The sequence below is a fragment of the Cryptomeria japonica genome, chromosome 9 (genome assembly GCF_030272615.1).
Source record: "Cryptomeria japonica chromosome 9, Sugi_1.0, whole genome shotgun sequence".
Lineage (NCBI taxonomy): Eukaryota > Viridiplantae > Streptophyta > Pinopsida > Cupressales > Cupressaceae > Cryptomeria > Cryptomeria japonica.
Window position 1 is genome coordinate 216,322,122 of NC_081413.1, and position 22,797 is coordinate 216,344,918.

Here is a 22,797-nt window from a genome sequence, read left to right on the forward strand (position 1 = left end):
AAACTCTAGATTCAAGTTTTAGAGATGTAGCACCAACTCTTCTTACAACATAGCGAGCATCATCCCCAATAATGACTTGAAGATGTTACTCTTTCTCCACTAGATCAGAAAGGTGCTCCCGATGATCAGTGATATGTTGAGAGGCTCCACTATCAATTAACCATGTATCATTGTTTGTAGGAACATTGCTTGATAATGTCGATATGAAAAGAAAACCATTGGAGTTATCTTCATTCTCCTTCTGAGATGAGACTTCATTGAAGTTTGCTCCTTGATGATTAGGTCTTGTCAAACAATCCTTTGCAAAGTGACCAAACTTGTCACACCTTAACAACTGGATGCAAGAGAGAGCTTTCTTCCTCTTCCTAGAATCAGGTGCAAAATTTGATTTGAAATCTCTATTCTTTTTGAAGTTGCCCTTCTTCCAATACTTTCGTTTCTTGGTAGATTGAGTGGCAAGAACATGTGTATCTTCATTTTGAGAACTCTTGACGATTCCTCTTGCAGTCAATCTTGATTCTTCTTGAATACAATCTGCACGAAGTTGATCGAACTTAGGTAATTTTGACCTTCCACTTATGCTTTGGATAAATGGCTTCCATGAATGAGGCAAACCATTCAAGCCTAGCATAACAAGGTCTTTATCTATCACTTGATCTCCAATTGCGCATAGTTGATCTCTCAATTCTGAAATTTTCATGAAGTAGGTGATGATTGAATCTCCTTTTGCCATCTTCACTTGGTGGAGTTGCTGTCTCAAGGCAAGAGCCCTACTTACGTTGTTAATCTCATATAAACCCTCCAAGGTCTTGAACATATCTCTTGCAGTTGTCATCTTGGAGATGAGAAGCACCAAGTGATCCCTCACGGAGTTGATTAATATCTTCTTTGCCTTGATTGCATTCTTCTTGAATTGCAGTTTCTCCTCATGATCTTCAGGTTCGGATAAATCCTTCTCTATGAATTGAAGAAAATCATTTTCTTCAATTGCAATGAGCACTCTAAACTTCCATGAGGTGAAGTTAGATGCGCCTTCAAGCCTATCTTCGACTTTAAGACCGTTCACCATTTTCGAGACTTAGAGATATTGCTCGATGGAGAGAGATGAGAAAATACTTAGAGGTTGTATAGAATCTGACCACGATCTTCTTTCACCGAGGCTCTAATACCATGTTAAGTTTTATGATCAGATTAGATAGACAGTAAATCAAATACAACTGCACAAGGTTTATCCTGGGAAAACCTTCCTCTTGAAGGTTAAAAACCCAGCAACAAGGAGTCTCAATTACTTTCAATAATATGACGAGTTTTTACAATGAGATGCTTCACACTTTGAAGCAATGTGACAAAATGCATTCACCCTAGACTGCAATGAACAATTCGAACTATAGTATAATTGAAGACTGCTATATAATGATCTCTTCTTTATCGGTCTTCCTTCTATATCAATTAATGTCCTTTGATGATAAGAGCGCGTTGCTGAAGAATGAAATCAGTCTTGTTATAGAAGAACACGAACTGGTGTTTGTGGAACTGCTATAGAATAATATATGTCTGATTTGCTTTATGTAATAATCATTCGATGCCTTTGGCGGATGGAGACCACGTCTTATATACACCCGATATGTTCTTTTAACCATCACGACTCTTCCAAGAGTCGTCCACCATAAGCATCGTGTCTCTTCATTACACGTACCAAGGGTGGTGGGTTTTGGTTATTAAATGATATCGGCACATTATATTTATACAACTCTTAATTGTTGTCTTTAATTGTTTTATTAAATCGACGTGAAATTGTCTTGGACAATTGCGTTGGTCCTGAAGGAGTCTGACATTAGCTATTTACATTAACATTCCATACCTCCTTGGTGGAAAAACGTGGCTAGTCAGGATAAATCCTGACACTTAGTCAAATTCAAAGGCTTCCAGGGCAAAAATGACCCTAACATGGATTATCAGTGGTGGAAAATTGAGGCAAGTATGGATTTTAGGGGAAATCCATGTCCAGTTCGGATTTTGAGTGGGGAAAACCATGGGTAGTCAGGAATATGAGGGGAAAAGCACCTCTAGCATGGAATTTTGACCCTTTAACCCTTAGAATATGGATTTTACTTCGGAAAATGATGATTTTTCCACTCATAACCACTTAGAAACCTGAAATTCAATAAAACTCAATTGGACTTAGGCAAATTCGTCAAAAAATGGAGCGTAACACAAGGAAAACTATCGGGATAAAGTGCGTAATCAACTTGAATAATTCTCTAGGAGTGAGAAAACAACTCCAAAAAGTCTGAAAACACCTTAGCACTTAAAATCACCGACAAGGACATTTAAAAACACGTTAACCCTCCAAAAAAGGTCTACACTTAGACAAAACTAGGATCATCTAGAAATCTCAATTTTCACGTGCTTGATCCTATAACCTCAAAAACCCTAAATGGCACTAGGCATGATCAAAACTCCGAGACTCAGGCACGAGAAATACAAAATTGCCCACTAAGCAGCCAAAACCCTAACCTAACAACACAGAAAGCCGGAAAAGAGGGGGTCCCCGTTAGCAATGGGGTGATGTGTGAAAAGGTCACAATAGGTCCCAGCTTTAAAACATTACTAGAGAAAATATACCAAAGAGAAAACAAGAAGCTTGTGTGAACAGCCCCCAGTGGAATGCAAGAGGCAAATGCACAAGCAAAGCAAAGGAACTAGAAACATAAAAAGACCAGCCAGAATGCTAGACAAAAGAGAAAGACCAGGATGAACAACCCGAACAGGCATAGTTGGGGGATATAGATCAGCTTTTCCGAGAAATCAAAACAGCACAAAGCCACCCAAATACCTTACCAAAGCAAGGGTCATTAACCATACCAAAGAGCAGCCAATCATGAAGTTTCAGATAAACCCCAATGCAGTGATTAGAGAAGCATGTAGCTGTCCTCCATCTATAGTAGGTCCTATTATAAACACCAGACCTGGAAACTACCGTTGCCTTGACCTTTGCCAGCATAGCTGAGTCTTCCAACCCATCCAATTATATCCTTTGATACTTTCTTCTTATCGCATAGAGCATTGTAGGAGGTCATGTCCCACATGAGGGATTGTGTGTCCACTTACCACCTCCAATAAACCTTTGTTGTGTGGAATCACTAAGTGCTTAATCATTTGTTGTAAATCTTGAGACCATTCTGTTAAATTGCTGACATCACAATTGGGGCAAGAATGTCATCCGTCATTGTCTTGAGCTAATGATCAACCGAAGCTCCCTTGGGCTGCATTATACCCTATTCCTCTAAGCTTGGACCCTCTACAATATCCAAAGTATCAAAACTCACCACGAGTCAGGCGAGTTTCCCGAGTTGGCTAGTCGAGTGAAGCTTCTCTCTTCTGAATTCAATTTGCACCACTGCTCCCAACTTTTCTTTGAAATATGTTAATATTGTTTCTCTAGAATGTAGTATTTCATTATCAACAATGCCATCTTGTCCTAGAATGGATTTCACCACTTAGAGTAGAGATGCATTAAGGCAATGAAATATCTGCTTCAATCTGTGTTCTGAGACGCACCCCATGCAGAGAGGATCACGGAAGACCCATTGCCACCTCCTTCCATGAAAACTACACCAGCACATTCACACACACTGCAACAACACCAACGTTGAGCCAAAGCAAAAAATGCTAGCACACCATGCAATTAGAAACACCCAGTGGGGAGCCACCATATGTGAAATACTTAAATTCCCATAGCCCATTGTCCATAATATATCATAATTGCAAGAGATGCCTCAAGTTTGCTTGGATGAAGCATGTGTGAATTATCACATCCAACACAACACATCACCCTTCATTGACAATGCAAATAAATGAAATCCTATGACATATGATGGGATCACCTTCAAATCATAGGGGATGGTCCTCTTCATTGAGCTCAATAATCCCTTCCCAATCTCACATGTCACAACTTTCCAAAGAAGAAATATTTGTCAGGTCTATGTCGGTTAGCCAATAAGTCTACAGATTTGTTTCTCTCAGAAATGACATATCTTGACAAAATCAAATTTCTTGATCCATATCAGGACTTCCTCTATAATGTAGCGAAGCTTCTAGCTTGATCAAACAATCAGTGAATCACCTTCCACCATAACATTATGGTATCCTTTATAATATACTAACATTAGCCTAGCTAGAAGTGCCTCCCACTTTGCTTCATTATTAGTTTGGTACCAAGATTTTGGGAACCCCCTATCAAGAAAGTACCCGAAGTATCTCTAAACACATAACTAGCTGACCATCAAAATTTAGCTTGCCTTCCTGCACCAGGGTTTCTATTAACCCTTGAATAGGAAAACAATTATTTTACTTTGACCTCTGAGGGATTATGTAAAAAACAAATGGCTGGCCCTAAAATAGTAGGCCTTTCTATCATGAAACATGACGTAATATTTTATGGGCAGCACTATGTTTGTCACTAAAACCTTCAGTAGGATAGAAATTAAATAAAATGGTCGTTTTGATTGAAATTTAATTTCTAGAAGAAATCTATTCGAAGTAAAAGAAAAATTAAAAAAACTTAACCCTAACCTTAAACCAAAACTGTTTAGGATGCTTTTGCTTTGTATTTTTTTGTTTGTGTGTAAAAATGAGCCAAAACAGGTATATAAAAAAAATCAAAGCCACTTCTTAAAAAATTCAGGAAATGGCATGGCAAATGTGGCGAGTCATGATTACTCAAGATTAATCGTGGGTTTTCAGGTGTAATGTTACTATTATTAAAAATGCTTAATGCATTATCATGTAAAACACTAAAACTTGCTAGTATGGTAAAATTAGTTAAACATAATATATATTAAATATTTGGTATATGCTTGTGGAAAACATTACTGGTTGGTAAATCTAATTTTTGACAAAATGTTAAATCAATACCTGGTTGGAAAATTTTAGCAGAAAGTTTAAAATTTCACTCATTTTAAAACTTTCAATTTTATGTGAAAAATTAATTTATTATTTATTACTCAAAAAACTCAAATGATTAATATTTTTTCACTTTTTTGAATTTGGTTAACTTAGGGAATTTTTATGTAAAAAGCTGGGTTGTACTTTGATAAATTTATTTTTCATAACAATGGTAAAATATTGGTTAATTGCCAAAAGTTTCCTGTAAAGTTTTCGCTTGGATGAGGCTAACTACATGGTTCACATGTGGCTAATGTGCTTATCATTGTGTTTTGTGCATCACTTATTTTTTATTGAAAATTGTAAGTCAACAGATTGCATGTCTCACATAATCTTTCATCATAAAGATTTTGTAAGATCAAATGACATGCTCTGAAAACTTGACATGATGATTGCTTTGAAAACTGCTCATTAAAATTATTTGTTGGGGTTTTCCTGGCAGATGGGGTGCATCAAGTCGACCAGACTTTACATGTGAAAGCACAGAAGGTAAGGTGGATTCTGTCATAGACCATGATTGTAAATTTGTGTTCAAGACAACCAGTCCTTGACAGTCTTTTAATTTTGATTATTATAAAATTAAATTTCAACCTGCTGAACCAGGTTAAGCAATTGCAAATTTTCAATTTTCTTCTTTTGACTCATGTCTCATACTCCATAGGCTAACTAAACTATGATGTCGATCTGCTTACAAATTCTGCAATTATCCATTCTTTTCCCATATAGTTAGTATTTACCACAAACAAAGTGCCTTCCATTTAGTAAAAGAAATTGTTTGCTCTATGTAAAAGCACAACTTAATCTACAACTAGTGAGAAATAGGGGCAATAATAAATGAAGTCTGAGAACCAGGCTACTCTTTGGGAACTGTCCTGGACACAAGTTGTTTGAACGTGGTCTGTTACGTCTTGATGAGTTTGATTCAGTAAAGCACTTCTGTATTTTAGCTTTTCACTTCCAACATTTGTATTTGAATTCTCAACTGCATATCTAGCATCCTTGTTTAGTTCTGTCAGTTCAATGGTCTTGTTTTGCATGTTTTTGAGGGTTGCTTTGATCTCAATGAACTGACATTTCATAGTATGTGCATTAAGCACAACTTGAACTGTCCAGCCATAGGTGCTATTAAGAAGTTCACAAGCTTCAAGTGAGAAAAGATTTCACACTCAATGTGTTGAAATTAGCCTTTCAGATTAATATAAGAACCCAGAAATCAGAATTAGCTCCTAATTAGATTGTTTGCTGATAAATAGAGATAAGCAAAAATGAACACAAAGACACAAGTACCCTAGGAAAACCTCCCTCTAGGAGAAAAAACCCAGCAACAACAGATCCTCAGATCTGATTATGATATATTGAATTGTAAGTACAATAACAACCCAGCTAGGGCACAATTATCAGCTGAAACCAAACTTATCTCTTAACGGCCAATTTGTGTGTGATTCAAGGGCTTCAGCTTGTTTGCTATTCTTTGCAGCAGACTGTAGTATTTTGCATCACCAACAGAAGTGTTTCGCACCTTCCTTGCTGACCTATGGAGGAAGAATTCGCACTATAAGGAGCAGAGATATTTCGCACCTCTCAAATCCGCATGTAATGTGAACGTATCTTTAAGCCTTGCAAGTGGCTGGAATATATATAAGGTTCATCTTTTTACTTATCTCTAAGTCGGCCCATTTAACCTTGGGCGCTAAAACCATTTTTGCATATAACAATGATGTGGATAGGTCCACACGTTTGGAGTGTAGGCTTAACTTCGTACATTTCAATATAGGGTTGGCCCTATAATGGAAGCATGAGTTTCTTTTATGTTTGGCGTGTAGGATATAAAGGGGCCAGCCCTATTTGTTTTACACATAAATACAATAGATAGGGCCCTGCCCTATAAGGATTCAGATGATGCCTTAAGGCAATCTGAATCCTATTTATTTTCCTAACCTAGTTACAAAATCAACACTCCCTCTTAACTAGGGAGGAAAATAAATACATAACCAAATTCACATGGACAAATCCATGGCATTTTACAAGTTTTAGGATTAGGGCCCAGCCCTAATAGTTCAATCAATATACAATTCTTGATTTGATCACGCAATTACATTACAATGAACCTTTACATGTTCTTCTCTAGCAATGCCTGCAGAGGAAGAAGCCAACGCTTCAGAACTTCACACTTTCCTGGGAACCTGCATATAACACCATTATCTTTCATCATGCACATCCACCGAGGATGAAAGAGACCTTTCCATAGGCACACCTGCAATAATTAATACTCAAAGATATACATAACCATATAACATAAATCATGCACAACCGCAGAGGATACATAAACTTCTCCCAGAGAAGGACAATTTGTCACCTTGCACACCGCAGAGGGTGAACTCACCTTGCACTCCGCAGAGGGTGAGAAATAACCGCCACCTTGCACTCCGCAGAGGGTGGAAAGAACTGCCACCTTGCACTCTGCAGAGGGTGGACTCACCTTGCACTCCGCAGAGGGTGAGAGAGAACTACCACCTTGCACTCCGCAGAGGGTGGATGATACACCCAGTGTATCATGGTTAGTATCATCATAAAACAAACATTTTGCAATAATCAAGTAATTCATTTAGACATATCAATTTCATTATCTGAAACACAATGATTAGAACTTAGCAAAATCAAGAAAACATGAGGCTCCCTCTAAAAGCCTTTCTAGCTAATAAATCCACAACAAATTTCCTGACTTAAGGTTGGAACCAATCCTAAATCTAAATAGAGTTCATCAATTTGTATCCTTAATAATGAGAAAGTTAGAGTAGACTTTCAAATCTCGATCCGAAGGCAAGGGCTGAAGTGGGCCTTCATGGATCATGCTTGTAAACCAATAATTTTCCAATAGATCAACTGTAAGGATTAGTTTCCTAATATATTATTACTGAAATAAAACAACAAGATCAGAATTTTAACTAACAGATAGATCAACGAACCAATAGATCAAAGGAGGAAATCTTCATGATTTGATACTTCATTTGTTTGCATCTTCTTGCTCGATCTGAGTTTGACAATCCCTTGCAAAGTGGCCAAGCTTGTTGCATCGGAAGCATCGGATGTGAGATAAGTCACTTGGTCTCTTCCTTGAATGAGGGGTAGCAGATCTGAAATCTCTATTTCTCTTGAGATCATTCTTCTTCCAATGGTTGCCTTCCTTCTTAGCCAAGAGGACATGTTGCTCATCATAGGGGTTCTTAATCTTTCCTTTTGCAGCCAGCCGAGACTCTTCTTGAATGCAATCTCCCATTAACTGATCAAACTTAGGAAGCTCAACTCTGGCACTGATTCCTTGAACAAACGGTTCCCAAGAGGGAGGAAGACCATTTAGGGCAGTCATAGATAAGTCACTGTCTTCAACGCTCTTCCCAACTGTAGCAAGCTGATCTCTTAGCTCAGAGATTCTCATGAAGCAAGCAGCAACAGGTTCTTCTTTCTCTAATTTGATGTAAGAGAGCTGATTCCTTAACGCAAGTATGTAGCTGGTATTGTTGACTTCGTACATCTTTTCCAATGTGGTGAACATCTCCTTAGCGGTCTTCTTCAAGGAGATGGATGGCACCAAGTGATTTTTGATGGAGTCTATTATTATCCTTTGAGCTTGGAAGTCCTTCTTCTTCCAAGCTTCTTTCTCACTTTCATTCTCAAGTTCCTTAGCATTCTTGCTAACATATTCAGCAAGATCATTCAATGCTATCATTATCCTGACCTTCCAAGAAGAGTAGTTTGTGTGACCTTCCAACCTATCTTCAGCCCTAATATAAGAAGCCATGAGGACTAAACTTTTGAACAGCAGGTTAGATAGGAGCACAAATCTGATCACAACCTCTATACGAACCTAGAGCTCTGATACCATGTTGAAATTAGCCTTTCAAATTAATATAAGAACCCAGAAATCAGAATTAGCTCCTAATTAGATTGTTTGCTGATAAATAGAGATAAGCAAAAATGAACACAAACAGACAAGTACCCTGGGAAAACCTCCCTCTAGGAAGAAAAACCCAGCAACAACAGATCCTCAGATCTGATTATGATATATTGAATTGTAAGTACAATAACAACCCAGCTAGGGCACAATTATCAGCTGAAACCAAACTTATCTCTTAACGGCCAATTTGTGTGTGATTCAAGGGCTTCAGCTTGTTCGCTATTCTTTGCAGCAGATTGTAGTATTTCGCATCACCAACAGAAGTGTTTCGCACCTTCCTTGCTGACCTATGGAGGAAGAATTCACACTATAAGGAGCAGAGATATTTCACACCTCTCAAATCCGAATGTAATGTGAATGTATCTTTAAGCCTTGCAAGTGGCTGGAATATATATGAGGTTCATCTTTTTACTTATCTCTAAGTCGGCCCATTTAACCTTGGGCGCTAAAACCATTTTTGCATATAACAATGATGTGGATAGGTCCACATGTTTGGAGTGTAGGCTTAACTTCGTACATTTCAATATAGGGTCGGCCCTATAATGGAAGCATGAGTTTCTTTTATGTTTGGCGTGTAGGATATAAAGGGGCCAGCCCTATTTGTTTTACACATAAATACAATAGATAGGGCCCTGCCCTATAAGGATTCGGATGATGCCTTAAGGCATTCCGAATCCTATTTATTTTCCTAACCTAGTTACAAAATCAACACAATGAACGTCTTTGACTACAATAGAAATGTGCTTTCTCTTGTTTGAGTTCTGATGATCCTCACAATTTTAAAAGGCTGAGATCAGCAATGGAAAGTAGGAAATTCAATATAAATAATCCATGTATAGTTGACAGTTATTGAAAGCCAGTTACATAACACTTGGTGCAATATTCTCTGCATTATGAAAGTCTGTATCAATTAATTGGAATTATAAATTGTTTCACTATTGATTTCTTGAATTTTTCAAAAAGAGTTAAAGAAAATGACAAAATGCTGTTTGAAACGCCGACTCAAATAATGGAAAACAGGAGACTCGGAATAAGCTGATCTATATGGCTCATTGTCTCCCAGCTTGGGAACAAGAAATATTTTCTATTTGATCACTACATTGACGTAGAGATTATCAGCTTTACTGAGAAATTAAAAATCATTCTGCATTCCTTTCAGAGAAACTGGAATTACTGTGCAAGAAGATGATAGAAGTTAGACTCACTTTTAGGAGTCATTTCTAGATGATTTTGCTCTTTTTCATTGCCTATTGCATACAATTTCTTTCGTTGAAAATGGTGTGGAGGCTCAGTGATGTTAAATGTAAAGTTTAGAAAGAAAGAGCAAGTGCTTCTTAATTGATCCTCAACAATACTTGATGAGTAAAAGCCTCATGCCATGTATATTGGAATAAGAATATGTTATCTTCTATTGTTTTCATTTACTTAATTTTCATTTCTTCATATGCCATTCCATTCTACATTTTGGTGCTAAAAGAATTGGCTTATCATTCTACCTTGTTTTGCAATTGACATAATTGGAATTAGTTGACTTGGTCATTAACGTGGAATTGTACCTGCGAAACTCAGTGAGAATTTTATATGGAAAAATCATTTTTAGCTAGTCTTTGTAATGAACTGTAAGTAATACAAAGTATATTCAACTTTGGAATTTTCGTATCTTTTATGATATGCATGAACACCAAAGAAATCATTTTCTTAGAATGAACATCAATTAGTTAAGGGCCTTTATTTTTCTTTTTATACTGTGTAGAAGATATAAGTCTTCAACATTTCAAGTCACTCTTGTAATGATATATCTTCCAATTGAGGCTGTGTATTTACATTCATCTGTTGTGTTCAAATTTGATTTCTCTCCTGGAAAAACTCTCTTTATGATTTGTTTTTTGAGAGAACTTGACTGTTTCTGTTAATCTAGGGGCAGCTGTATAGGTTCTTTAGACACTTGAATACTCATTGTTTCAAAAAGAATTTGGTGAGCCCTATTCATTATCACCCACATTGTCCTTAGACAATTGCACATTACAACAAGTAAATTAACCAATTTTTATTTAATATTTCTATAATGGCCTTCTTTTGCAGCAACTAAAAGGATATGCTAAACTCTGGCCTTGTTGTCTTTCTTGGACAGAATTGCTGTATTTAATTCTTGGGTAAGGGAGATTGGTAATGGATTACAAATTATATTTTGTTGGCCCCATAGACAATGGGTCTAGTGATTGAGGTATCTTATAGGAACTCGGGAATGGTAGAATCCCCTGAGTAAAGCCTCTTTGTGCCTTGAGACAAAGTAATCAAAACTCTTATGTCTATTAGTTTTTTGAACACATTTTAATTATTCAAGACTCTGCTATGGCCATCGCTTATTAAAACCATCTCAAAACAAGACTGATTTTCTTTTTGTTTGTAAAGTCACTTCTATGTGTCCTATTCCTTGTTCCAACAATCAGTCAGATTGCTCATGGAATGGTTTAGGTACTTACATATGCAAAATCTTGGTCACTTGTTTCAGTGCAACCCAATAACCAGGATCATAGTAACGTATATGTTAGTTAGAAACCAATACACCTATTCATATAAGGGGAGTGTAGTGAGAAAGGATTGTCTTGGGATTTCTTCTTCCATTACAGTCTATATATGTAGTTTGTTTGGTGATGATACTTAGATTTTATGTTGCTAAATTTATTGCCTTCAGCTTGTTATTGTAAAATTAACCTACATATAAATTTGGGGTTTTAGGCAATTGGATGAAGGTTCCTCTTTTGAAGCCTTAGTTTCCACTTGTCGAGTGACATAGGTTTATCTCAACACCATGGTCCATTTCTTGCCCATCTAACATTTTTTGTGCAATGCACTACATATATTAAACAATCTAATGGATCCAATGCCCTTAACACCATACAAGATATCAATTGATCTTTATCCTAGATGCAAAGGGTTCTATGGATCATGTTTATATATCCTTGAATTTAGTTTACAAGCATCATAATAGATATGCTAATATGCTATTAAAAATTTAAAAATTTAACAGTTGCAGCCATATTTAAAATTTTTTCCTAACCATCACGAGATGTATAGAATTTTAGAGAAAAATACGTTTTCTGATATAGTAGATTAAGTAGACAAAGGACAATCATGTACTACCATTTAAGGCTTATATCTAGTTTCTTTTGTTATAGGATCATTTTCCACATCTAGAAACATAGTTATATTGATTTTTTCTTCGATCAACTCTATTAATACTCTTGTGGGCAGCTCATTGCCTATTTTGGTCTCTTGACCAAGAGAGCACATCCAAAGGACAATTGTTTGCCTTTATGTGAAATCACATCATAGAGAAACAACTAAATGTGCAAGATAATAAAGTGAGTTTGATTCTAGAAATAGAGAAATTGAGTAATGTAATCCTAGGCAGTAATGCCACTTTTGTTCCTTATCCCTCTTTTAAAAGTGGATCGTATGTGGCTTCACCCATGTGTTATACTCAATAAGTTCATGACTAAATGGGTGCATAAAAAATTCACTTGTTGCATTCAAGATCCTTAATCATAAGAAAGAAAATAGAAGCCGTCTCTAGGGCATGCTGAATTTCCACACATATCCCTGCCAATGGAAAGTTTGTATCCCAAGCATATGGTTCAAATTCAAACTACGGATAAAACATGCAAATGTGCATAAAGTCAGAAAGATTTACTTGCAAGTATGTTAACATGCATGGGCCAAACCATGTGGACTGAGTGAAAAACAAAGCTGTGTAATTAAGGCCTTATGCAGATTGCAATAGGAAGTTGTTGTAGGATTGTGAAAGTAAACTAGGGCCAAATTCCAGCAAAGAACATCTGGCCATCTTTATGGCCTCTCTAATCCTCTGAATTTCCTGCGTGGGTCTTTCTATGTTATACACCAGTATTTGATTTCTAGAGGACTGGGATTAGGAAATGATGGAAGCTGACTAGGGTTAGGAAATGACAAGAGCTTTGGGATAAACTTCTGAAGGAAACAATATAATTAATATGAAAAACAATATTAGAAAGCGAGAAATGGTATTGGAAAGACAAATGGTGTCAGAAACATGAAAATGGTCCTGGAAACATGCAAATGGCATTGAAAACAATAGCAAACAAGTTGGAATCCTCTCGGTCTTCTAAAATGTTTTCAATCATGTAAATTCTACATGGTAAATAAGTTAATAACCTATTACTCCCGGTTGGCCAGAAACATATAAAAGCATTTCAGGTAAATCAAGAATAACCTCCTCAGCTAGTGTCAACATTCACAAGATTTTACTTCCTTTTCTGGAGCTTAGAAACGTCCTTGAACCTTGGAAATCCTTATTTGAGGAAACAAATGTTAACCTTCTATTGTCTTAAATTAAACTCTATTCTGTCTTTATTAAGTTGAGTTGGCCACTCTCCTATTTTTCCTTTATTCAGCTATTGTTTTTTTCTTAGTTATAATATAATCTGAACCCTCTTTTCTCAGCTTCGTTTTGATTTTCAAGCTTACAAATACATGTTAAGTGAGGATTTAGGCGATTCATTTTAGAGTTGCTAATGTAGGAAGCTGAGGCTTCAGGACTATAGCATTTCCAATCAAAGGCAAATTCTTTCAAAGATTAGAATATAAAGATCACCATACCTTAAGGAAGCAACGATTTACTATTTCATATGGACATCCATATTATAACAGCAATCCAAAATAGAGATTCACGATTTAGTTTTTCTAATATAACTCCTTGGAGTGAGTTGCAAAAGGCCAAAGGCCCAAAAGTACAAATCTCTTTTGATAACCTTGTTATACAATTGATAAATTAACAATGCTTGTAAATTGGATATTTTATAGCCTTTGCATCATTACATATCCTTACAATTTTTAGCCTAATTGTGCATATGCATGTGTCTCTTGTCAATTGTTTTTTCCGTGAAGTATCCCTTATTGGCATTCCTCCACTTATGGGAACACTTCTTTTATCTTCAATCATGTTAATGTTATTATAGCTATGGTCGGATTCCTTCAGGCCGACATAGTCAATATAAATGTCTAATTGGCCTATAGGCCTTAGACATTTATAGGTTCAATTTATATGATGTCGACTTTGCATTTGTAAATTAAATAAAATGTTTTGAAATATAACCAATTGTTAAACTCGCCACCCTTGGTGAAAAGACGTGTTAGTTATAATGAAACGGATCCTTGGTGAAGAGACGTGTTGGTTAATGATAAGACGACTCTTGGAATAGACATGTTGCTTGGAATCACCCACGTATGGGTACATATAGATCGACTCCCTCTCTCCACAAGTATCAAATAACATAGTAAGCAGATCGAGTCATCTACAGCAGTTCGAAGCAGCAGATTTTCGGCTCTCCTTCACACTACATTCAGACTTGGGCGTATTCATCATCTTCATCAAGGAGATCAAAGTCAATATAATAATTGGCACCATTATAGTTACAGATCGGCCTTGTTGGTGGCCTCATATCTAGCTGTGTGATAGCCATATTGTATTCATTCACTTCATTAATTATAAGAGATTTATAGCTGGGTTTTTCTCCCTCATATTGGAGGGTTTTCCCAGGGTACATGCTGTGCACCTTTTGATCGAATTATCTTCTATCTAATCTGATCATAAAAACTTAACAAACCAATGTTTCATAAACGATAAATCATATGCCAAATTATATTTTTCCAAAATGTCGAGTGATTGTTCTCTCTCTTCACTCTTAATCATAGAGGCTGTAAGGGTGTAAGTTCTTTATTTGTAAAAATAAATAACTTTATCTTTTTTCCTTTGTAATAATGTTTGTTATGCAATATTTATGTTTTTCTTTTAGAATATATATTCAGACACCATATGGTAAACTTTCAACGTAGATTTTTATAGGATTTCTCAAAGTCAGAGTTATCAGAGTTAATGGGTGCTTTATCATTGCAACCACTACTTGATCAAGATTCAAAACCATGTGCAAGGGTGCAATAATCTATACAAGTGATTATTAAGTAAATTTAGGTCAGGTTGTTTTAATGATACCAAATAATCATTGAGCGGATTTAGGTCAAGCTCTACAATTGGTATGCATGTAGTAGAGATTAAAATTGCACCGAATCCAGTTACACTTACATTCTGCAATCTTTACAAATAGTACAGCTCAAAAAATGGTAAATTAAGTGCTAAATTGACTCCAATACTGCGTGATTGAATAGAAAGGAGCCACATATTTTTGAAGAATATAAAAGAGGTCAAATAGCTATGTAAAGGGCCTTGGAAGCCATCTAATATGATATTGTGAATAATTGTTAGGTAGGCTAACCGAGTAGTTGGAATTAATAAATTAATGTGTTAAGGTCATTGATATGTAAGGAGTTCCTATGTGCTGACAGTTGCAAATATAGAAGAAAAAAGAAATTATTCACTGTATATATCAAGCTGTTTTTTCTATTTCTTATAAAAATAATATGCTTTTTTGCCTATTTTTTTTGTTTTCCTTAGCATGCAGTGTGGATTATGTGTGCAGACTGTTTGAGGTGCTATAAATCACTAGACTGTTACTAATTTGATATTCCATGCTGGTGTTTTGAATTAAAACAGAAACAGAATCCTGGTTCATTGATTCATTTGAAGCATGGCGTAAAGCCAAAAATCTAGATAACTTCATTTTACTAGGTCATTCTCTTGGGGGTTATGTGGCTGCAAAATATGCTATTAAGGTGATATTTTTATCAGTTATTTTCAAATTTGAGGATTGCCACATATTTATCTCCTAGTTGAAAATAATTGTTCTTTTGCAGCACCCAGGGCATGTTCAGCACCTAATATTGGTTGGTCCTGCTGGTTTCTCTTTAGAGTCAGATCAAAAGTATGAGTGGATAGTAAAGTTTAAAACAACATGGAAGGGCAAAATACTGAACCATTTTTGGGAGACCAATTTCACTCCACAAAAGATTGTTCGGTGAGAGCTGGAATACTTTATTATGCAGCTTTTCCACATTTTGTATAAATATTTGTTGAGTGGATATCTTCTTTGTCTTTGATGTGAGTGTGAAAGAATTTTTTAGAATGTTGCAATTTAGAATTTTGATTTTCCCATTTATCTCCCTTTATAATTTAGAATGCTTTTTAAATCCTAAACAATAGAAAAACAAATTATTTCATTTAGTATAGTGAGAGCAAAGAAAAGGTGCTAGCTAAATATATTCTTTCACAGTGAAAGGAAAGTATTTATAAATTTATTTTCTAAAACCCTATGTTTATTGGTAGAGCAGTGCAAATTATAAGATAAATAATGATTAATAGTAAAGACTGCATTTTACTATTTTACTTGTGCTACATAGGCTCTCTAATTTTAATGACGCCAGAATTAATTGTTATTGAGAGAAATTGTTTGGATGTAATAACCCCTACGTCATCACCCTGATGTAAGGTTATTTAATAATGTAAGGATATGAATCAACTAAATAAGATTATTTTAAATACATGATTAATACGATAATACAAGTAATATATTAAATAGAGGAAATATATTTAAGATATAATAAAGGAAAGTGTTATTTAATATGTAATGTATTTAAATATATATATAATATAATAAAGGATGTTTATTTATTATTTTAAATATATAATAAAGGGGGTATTATTTACTATACATGTAAATATATATAATAAAGAGGAAGTTATTAATTATTTAAACACATTCTAAAAAGGCACACGTAACTATACCCCTAATAGATTATAACAACCCCCTCCGCCCCACCCCCAATCACCCCCGCATGAAGAGGTGCGAGGGCTGCAATTACCACCACACCCCATCATGCGGAAGGGGACCGTGGAAGGGTACAACCAGAGAAACGAGACTCGCCCGAAATCGCCCAAACTCGGCGAGTCCGAGTCCGAGTCAGGCCAAACGAGTCCCAAGGGCTCGGACTCGGACTCGGCCGAGTCTGGAGAGTAAACTCGCCAGACTCGGCGAGTCCTGAGCCCCAGACTCGGCTACTGGCTGGGTTAATAAAATGACAAAAAAAAAAACATTTTAAAAAGTTTTTTTTAAAAGTAATAAGTTTTTTTGGAAGGGCAAAATTTGACATTTTGGTCTCTCCGTCAGGATTATTTTATGGAATATAACATTTAAGTATAAGAAAGAAGAAAGTCACTTATACTTTAAGTTATATTCCATATATACTGTCAGGATGTTTGAGAGTGGTTTCGGGCCTCCAGGAGTTATATTGCAAAATCTAGTTTTTGGACGATTCTTCAGTTTTCCAGACTTAGTCAAATTTCAGGATCAGGACATTCCAGACTTAGCCAAATTTCAGGGCATTTGAAGATCAGGATGACATTCCAGACTTTATCACTCAGCAACTTGACCTAGCTTGGACCTTCAAGAATGATACTCACTCACCAAGCAAGACCCAATTAGCAACAAGAGCAAAACCAGGCCCTAAGGAAGACTCTCAAAGAAACCCTAATTCAGACTTGTAATAAGTTTTTTTGGCCTCGCGGGGCGCTGCCCCTCGACCTTGCCCTGTATCGCGACAGGGAGCATGCAAGGGGCGCTGCCCCTTGACCCCACCTTGGGGGCGCTGCCCCCAAACCCCCGTCGAAAAATATGGGGAAACTGCGTCGATAGAAGTAGAGAAAATTTAACCTCCGAGTCTGACATTGATTGGATCGACCAGGTAGATATAGAGGTTGAGACTGTAGCCATGGCAGAGGAGGAGCGGAGAGCACGAGCACAGACAGGAGATTCAGAGGCAGATAGTGACACGGATGTTCCTGATGTTGGTGAGCATGGCATGGTGTCACGGGGAGCGGCTATGGCAGTCGAATCATCCAGGACCTACCTTAGACGCCTTCGCAGGGGGCTGGGGCCAGAGGGTGCAGGCTCCTCTAAGCCATAGACTTGTAGTTGTATTTACCTTTGGTATTTGTATGAAACATTTGATGATGATCATATGATGACATGGATTTTTTATTCCATGAGTTTTGTAATATTGTATACATTTGACAATATTTATATATCTATGTTTGTTATTTTCTTCAGCTACAATTTGCGTTTATGCTAATGTGATTGATGTATACTGTGTATGTAATCAAATGAGCCGAGTTTGATGATGTTATTGTGTCTTTAAGGTGTATTCAATAAAGGGTGTCTGAAATAAGTTTTAAATATTTAAAAATCTCTAAATTTCTTGAGTTTTTCACTTTCCCGAGTCTAGCCGAGTCTGGAGCCGAGTCTGACGCCGAGTCCCGAGTCCGAGTCCGAGTTGGCCTTGCCGAGTCCGAGCCCCGTTTCTTTGGGTACAACCCTTCACGGGTATTAAAGAGAGGCAACCGCAGAGATAGGAGGGGAGGATGGGAGGTAGAGCGGTGCAGATTTTCAGTGGACAGAACTTCTGCTGCGGGCAAATAGGTAAGGGGTAAAATATTACCAAGTACGAAAGGATATAGTTAATTAATATGTAATACATACATGTAGCATTGAATATAGGTAAGGTTTATGTAATGTTAATTATTGTATATTTTAATGGAAGTAAATAAGTAATACTATAATATAAGTAATGAATGCATGTAAATAATGAATATTATAATAAATGCATTAACAAATGATTACTCTAATCAATAGGTAATAAAGGTAGGTAATAAATGTAATTAATGTATTTATGATAATAAATGCTTTAATAAACACATCAATGAATGGATTTTAGGTATTAAGGAATAAGTATAAAGTGTAGGTTAGTGAACTTGTACTAATATACGCTAACGAATATATGTCAATGCTTAGTAGGAATATATGTGAATATGGGTTAATGGACATTTTTAAGGAAAATATGTAGAAAATACATGTTAAATCAGGAATATGTACATATGGAATATGGAATAGGAAAATAGTAATAAAGGCAAAAATATATTATGAATGTTATCACATGATGGAGGCTATAGGGAGGAAACTCCCTTAGTCTAAAGGAGGGATTATGATAATCCCTAGCGCAGTATATACTGAGTATCTATATGCATATGTATGGCTTGGTTGACTAAGAAGAGACGGATCTGGCCGGTCCCCTCTGAGGACTTGGGTGGTGGGATGCATCACCCAAGGCAAGGAATGGACATACGGTCTTCCTTGGATGGCTTGGGTGTAAGAGGTTACACCCAAGACAGGGATCGAATTAACCTTTGATTTCCTAGAGGGCTTGGATGTAAGAAATTACATTCAAGACAGGAGTCGAATTCACCTTCGACTTCCTGGAGGGCTTGGAACCAAGATGGGTTCCAAGAAGGCGAGCTTCACGGCCGCCTAAGGACATACCTTTGTATGGCATTCGTATCCTTTTTATTAGATTAAAATTATGATTATGTTAATTAAGTATTTTTAAGTTAGATTGCAATTTAAATTAAATATATATTTATATGTCTGTTGTATTCTAACAATCTGTTTTGCAGGATAGTGATCTCTAACTAGCAGGGACATTACATTGGAACTGGAGGAGTTATAGGACCTAAAACAGGTGGAAGATTAGCATCATCCGGAGGAAATTCAAGTAGTGCATCATCAAATTCAAAATTTGCGTCATCCCTCCCATCAAGTGAACCAAATGGAAGACGGACACCCAAATCAGAAGCCTTCAAAGGATGATCCTCAGAATTCTGCTCAGACAAGGAAAGTCGAAACGGTCCTCGTTCTTCATCAAAGACAACATCATGATTGAAGATAACACAATCAGTGTCTACATCAATCAGCCGATAAGCCTTGTGGTTGTCACTGTACCTTGTAAACATAAGCTTTTGACTCTTGGAATCCAACTTGGAGCACTTGGCATCTAGAATCCATACATATGCTAAAGAGTCAAAAACTTTCAAATGACTGATCCTGGGTTTGCGACTAGTCCAGGCTTCCTGAGGAGTCTTCCCCTTAATAGCATGTGTGGGAGACTGATTAAGGAGATAAATTGCAGTGTATACTGCTTCTGCCCAATACTTCTTAGGAACATTCTTGTGTTCCAACATTGACCTAGCCATTTATGTAATGGTGCGGTTGCAACGTTCTACAACGCCTTTTTGTTGAGGGTTGTGTGGTGTGGTTAACTAACGTTATATGCCATGTGTATCACAAAAAGTGGAGAAAGCAATAGAACAAAACTCCCCCCCATTATCAAACCTTAGAGTAATAATAGAACAACCAAACTCTTTTTCTACTAAGGCCTTAAATTTTTGAAATACAGGAAACACATCTGATTTTTGTCTAAGAAAGTACACCCACATTTTACAACTAAAATCATCAACAAAAAGCAAGAAATATCTGCACCCAGTAACAGAAGGTGTATTCATTGGACCACATACATCAACGTGGACCAACTTTAGTACCTTAGAGGCTCGCCATAGTCACCATCCTTGAACGGTGTCTTGTGCTGCCTCCTAGCTTGACAAGCTTCACAAACTTGCTGATTCTGAGTTTGAATTTTAGGTAGGCCATGTACTAAATGTTCCCTAACAAGATGAGCAAGGTAGTGAATGTTTAGGTGACCATATCGTTCATGCCATAGACTGGTGATAGAGGAGGATTTAGCTGCAAAAGCATGCTCAAGAGAATCACCCGTATCCACAAGTTTGTATAGATCGTGATCCTCGATGCCAACAACTACAGTAGTGTGTTTCGCATGATCAACAATCAAACACTTGCGGGAATTGAAAATCACATCAAGCTGAGGAGAATGCCGCATAATTTGACTCACAGAGAGAGGGTTCAGTTCCATGCCAGGATTGTAGTATACATTGAGGAAAATGAGATTCCTCCCACCAGACTGTATCTGAACATTGCCTTTGCTGACAATGGTATACTCTTCACCTCCTCCAAAAATTATTGAATCAGTATAGGGAGAGAATTCTGAAAACCAATCATGCCTGTGAGTGAAATGCCGAGATGCACTAGAATCTATATACCAGCCAAAAGACTTCACATGATCTATAGGTCTTTTAGCCATGAAGGTGTAAAAAGTAGACTCTTTCAGCTCTGTGTGCTCAACGGTATTGGCTTTAGGATGAGACCCTCCTTGGTTTCGTTGTTTAGAAGCTATCCTATTGCGACAATCCTTTAGCATATGGCCATATTTATGACAGTAGTTGCATTGAACCTTCTTCTTAGAACCATCTTGAGACTTACTAGAGCCCTTCTGTTGAGATGACTAAGATGACTGAGATTTTCCTTTATCCTTGTGAAAGGATTTGGCTGCAAAGGCTTGCTCTGAGGAGGACGAAGTGGCACTGCTACCAAACTGTTGTTTCCAACGATCCTGGTGTAGAAGTTTGGTGCACAACTCTAGAAATTTCAAATCAACATTTGTTGAGGTAACGTTGAGAGTTTCTATGAAGTGCTCATAGGATTTTGGTAGACTCTTCAAGGTAATGACTGCCATATCCTCTTCCTCCATTTTCCGAGCAATAGCTTCGAGTTTATCTCAAATGTCCTTAATCTTTGTGAGATGCTCATGTAAGGACATATGTTCATCCATCATGATGGAGAACAACGGGTTTTTTAGGAAGAATGCTCGGCTTTTGTCGAACGTCTCATGCAATTCCTTCAAGTGCTTCAAAATATCTAATGCTGATTTGCTAGAGGGAATCTGAGGCAACGGGTCATCTGTGATGGAGATCTTGAGGAGAACGACGACTTCCCGATTCTGCTCATCAAACTTGTCCTGGTCCTGTTTGGCTGTAGTAGGACAAGACAATTTTCCCAAAACAAGATCATTAAGGTGATGATATTCGAAGATTGTCAACATGCGTTGCTTCCAGGTGTTATAATTCTTGCCATTGAATCTCTGACTTCCTTCCAACATTAAGTTGGTCAATGATGCCATCTTGCACGCTTCCCAATGCACGAAAAATGAAAATCAACAAGGCAATAGAACAAAATCCAAGGCACAAATCCCAATGCAAAAAATGGAGGCAAATGCAGGTACGGACTTCAAAAAATAGATGAAGTATGATTGGCACAAATTTCAAGAAAAATTTCTGGCTGACCCAAAAAAATCTGATGAAGACCCAGAAATCCTTGCAAAAACCCACAAAGAATATGTAGGTGAAATTTGATTCCGACCACAAAATTTGAGGATTTTGATAAAACCCTAGTCGTTTGGAGCCTTAAGCAAGGTCGGAAAAAATCACGGAAAGAAGCAGATCACAGAAAGAGAAATCTGTAGAACAAAGCTGCCCGAAAGCACATGCTGCGATTTTTTTTAAAAAGCGCACAAAATGGCGTCGCAGAGACAAAAAATGCCCAAAAAACACGAAAAAGATCGCATGAAAAGATAGAGGAATTCGTCACGGGAGAGTGCAAAGAAATTGCGAGCTGCATGTAAAAGAAATTTTGTTGCGTGCACACTGACACTAACGCAAAATATCCCCGGAAACAAACATGAAAAATCGTGAGAGTTGCAAAAAGAAAACCTGCCACAATATGCCAAAAAACGCAAAAAATCATGTGTATAAAGGTTGTGCGAGAGGTCACGATAGGCACAAAGCTGATGGCAGCGGTTGCAGAGGATTTTGTCGCATAGAAAGGAGTCACGTCGGGCAGAAAATACTGCCTTAAGGAAAAACGCAAGGCAAAAAAAAATCGCACAAAGAGAAACATGATTTTCAGAAAAATTTTAACACAGATTGTTTTTCAAATTTCTTAAAATTTCCTTTCGAATTTCCCATGTTGTGCAAGGCTTGGAGTAGTGCTTGGTTTGATCTTTCAATTCTTTCATTTTGGCTCATGAGGGTTTGATGGGTCTGTTCCATGAAAGTTCTCATTTCGTTGCCTAATTGTTCACCCATGATGGAAGTAGTTCCCCTTCTTTGGTAGGTTTGCATTGACTACCTTTCACAGGATGGCAGGATTATGCTATGATACCAA

At 37.0% G+C, this 22,797-nt stretch overlaps 2 protein-coding genes across 4 annotated transcripts in view; one reads left to right on the plus strand and one right to left on the minus strand.

The window, feature by feature from the left end:
• LOC131044508 (probable 1-acylglycerol-3-phosphate O-acyltransferase) overlaps positions 1–22,797 on the plus strand; it is a 99,209-nt gene that overhangs the window by 73,674 nt on the left and 2,738 nt on the right. The window contains exons 3-5 of the mRNA XM_057977845.2: positions 5,390–5,436; positions 15,492–15,610; positions 15,692–15,852. Of these exons, the coding sequence (XP_057833828.1) occupies positions 5,390–5,436; positions 15,492–15,610; positions 15,692–15,852 (327 nt within the window). The remainder of the gene's footprint in view (positions 1–5,389; positions 5,437–15,491; positions 15,611–15,691; positions 15,853–22,797) is intronic.
• The window catches only part of LOC131044509 (uncharacterized), a 71,528-nt gene that overhangs the window by 47,820 nt on the left and 911 nt on the right, over positions 1–22,797 (minus strand). The gene's annotated exons all lie outside the window — the stretch shown is intronic.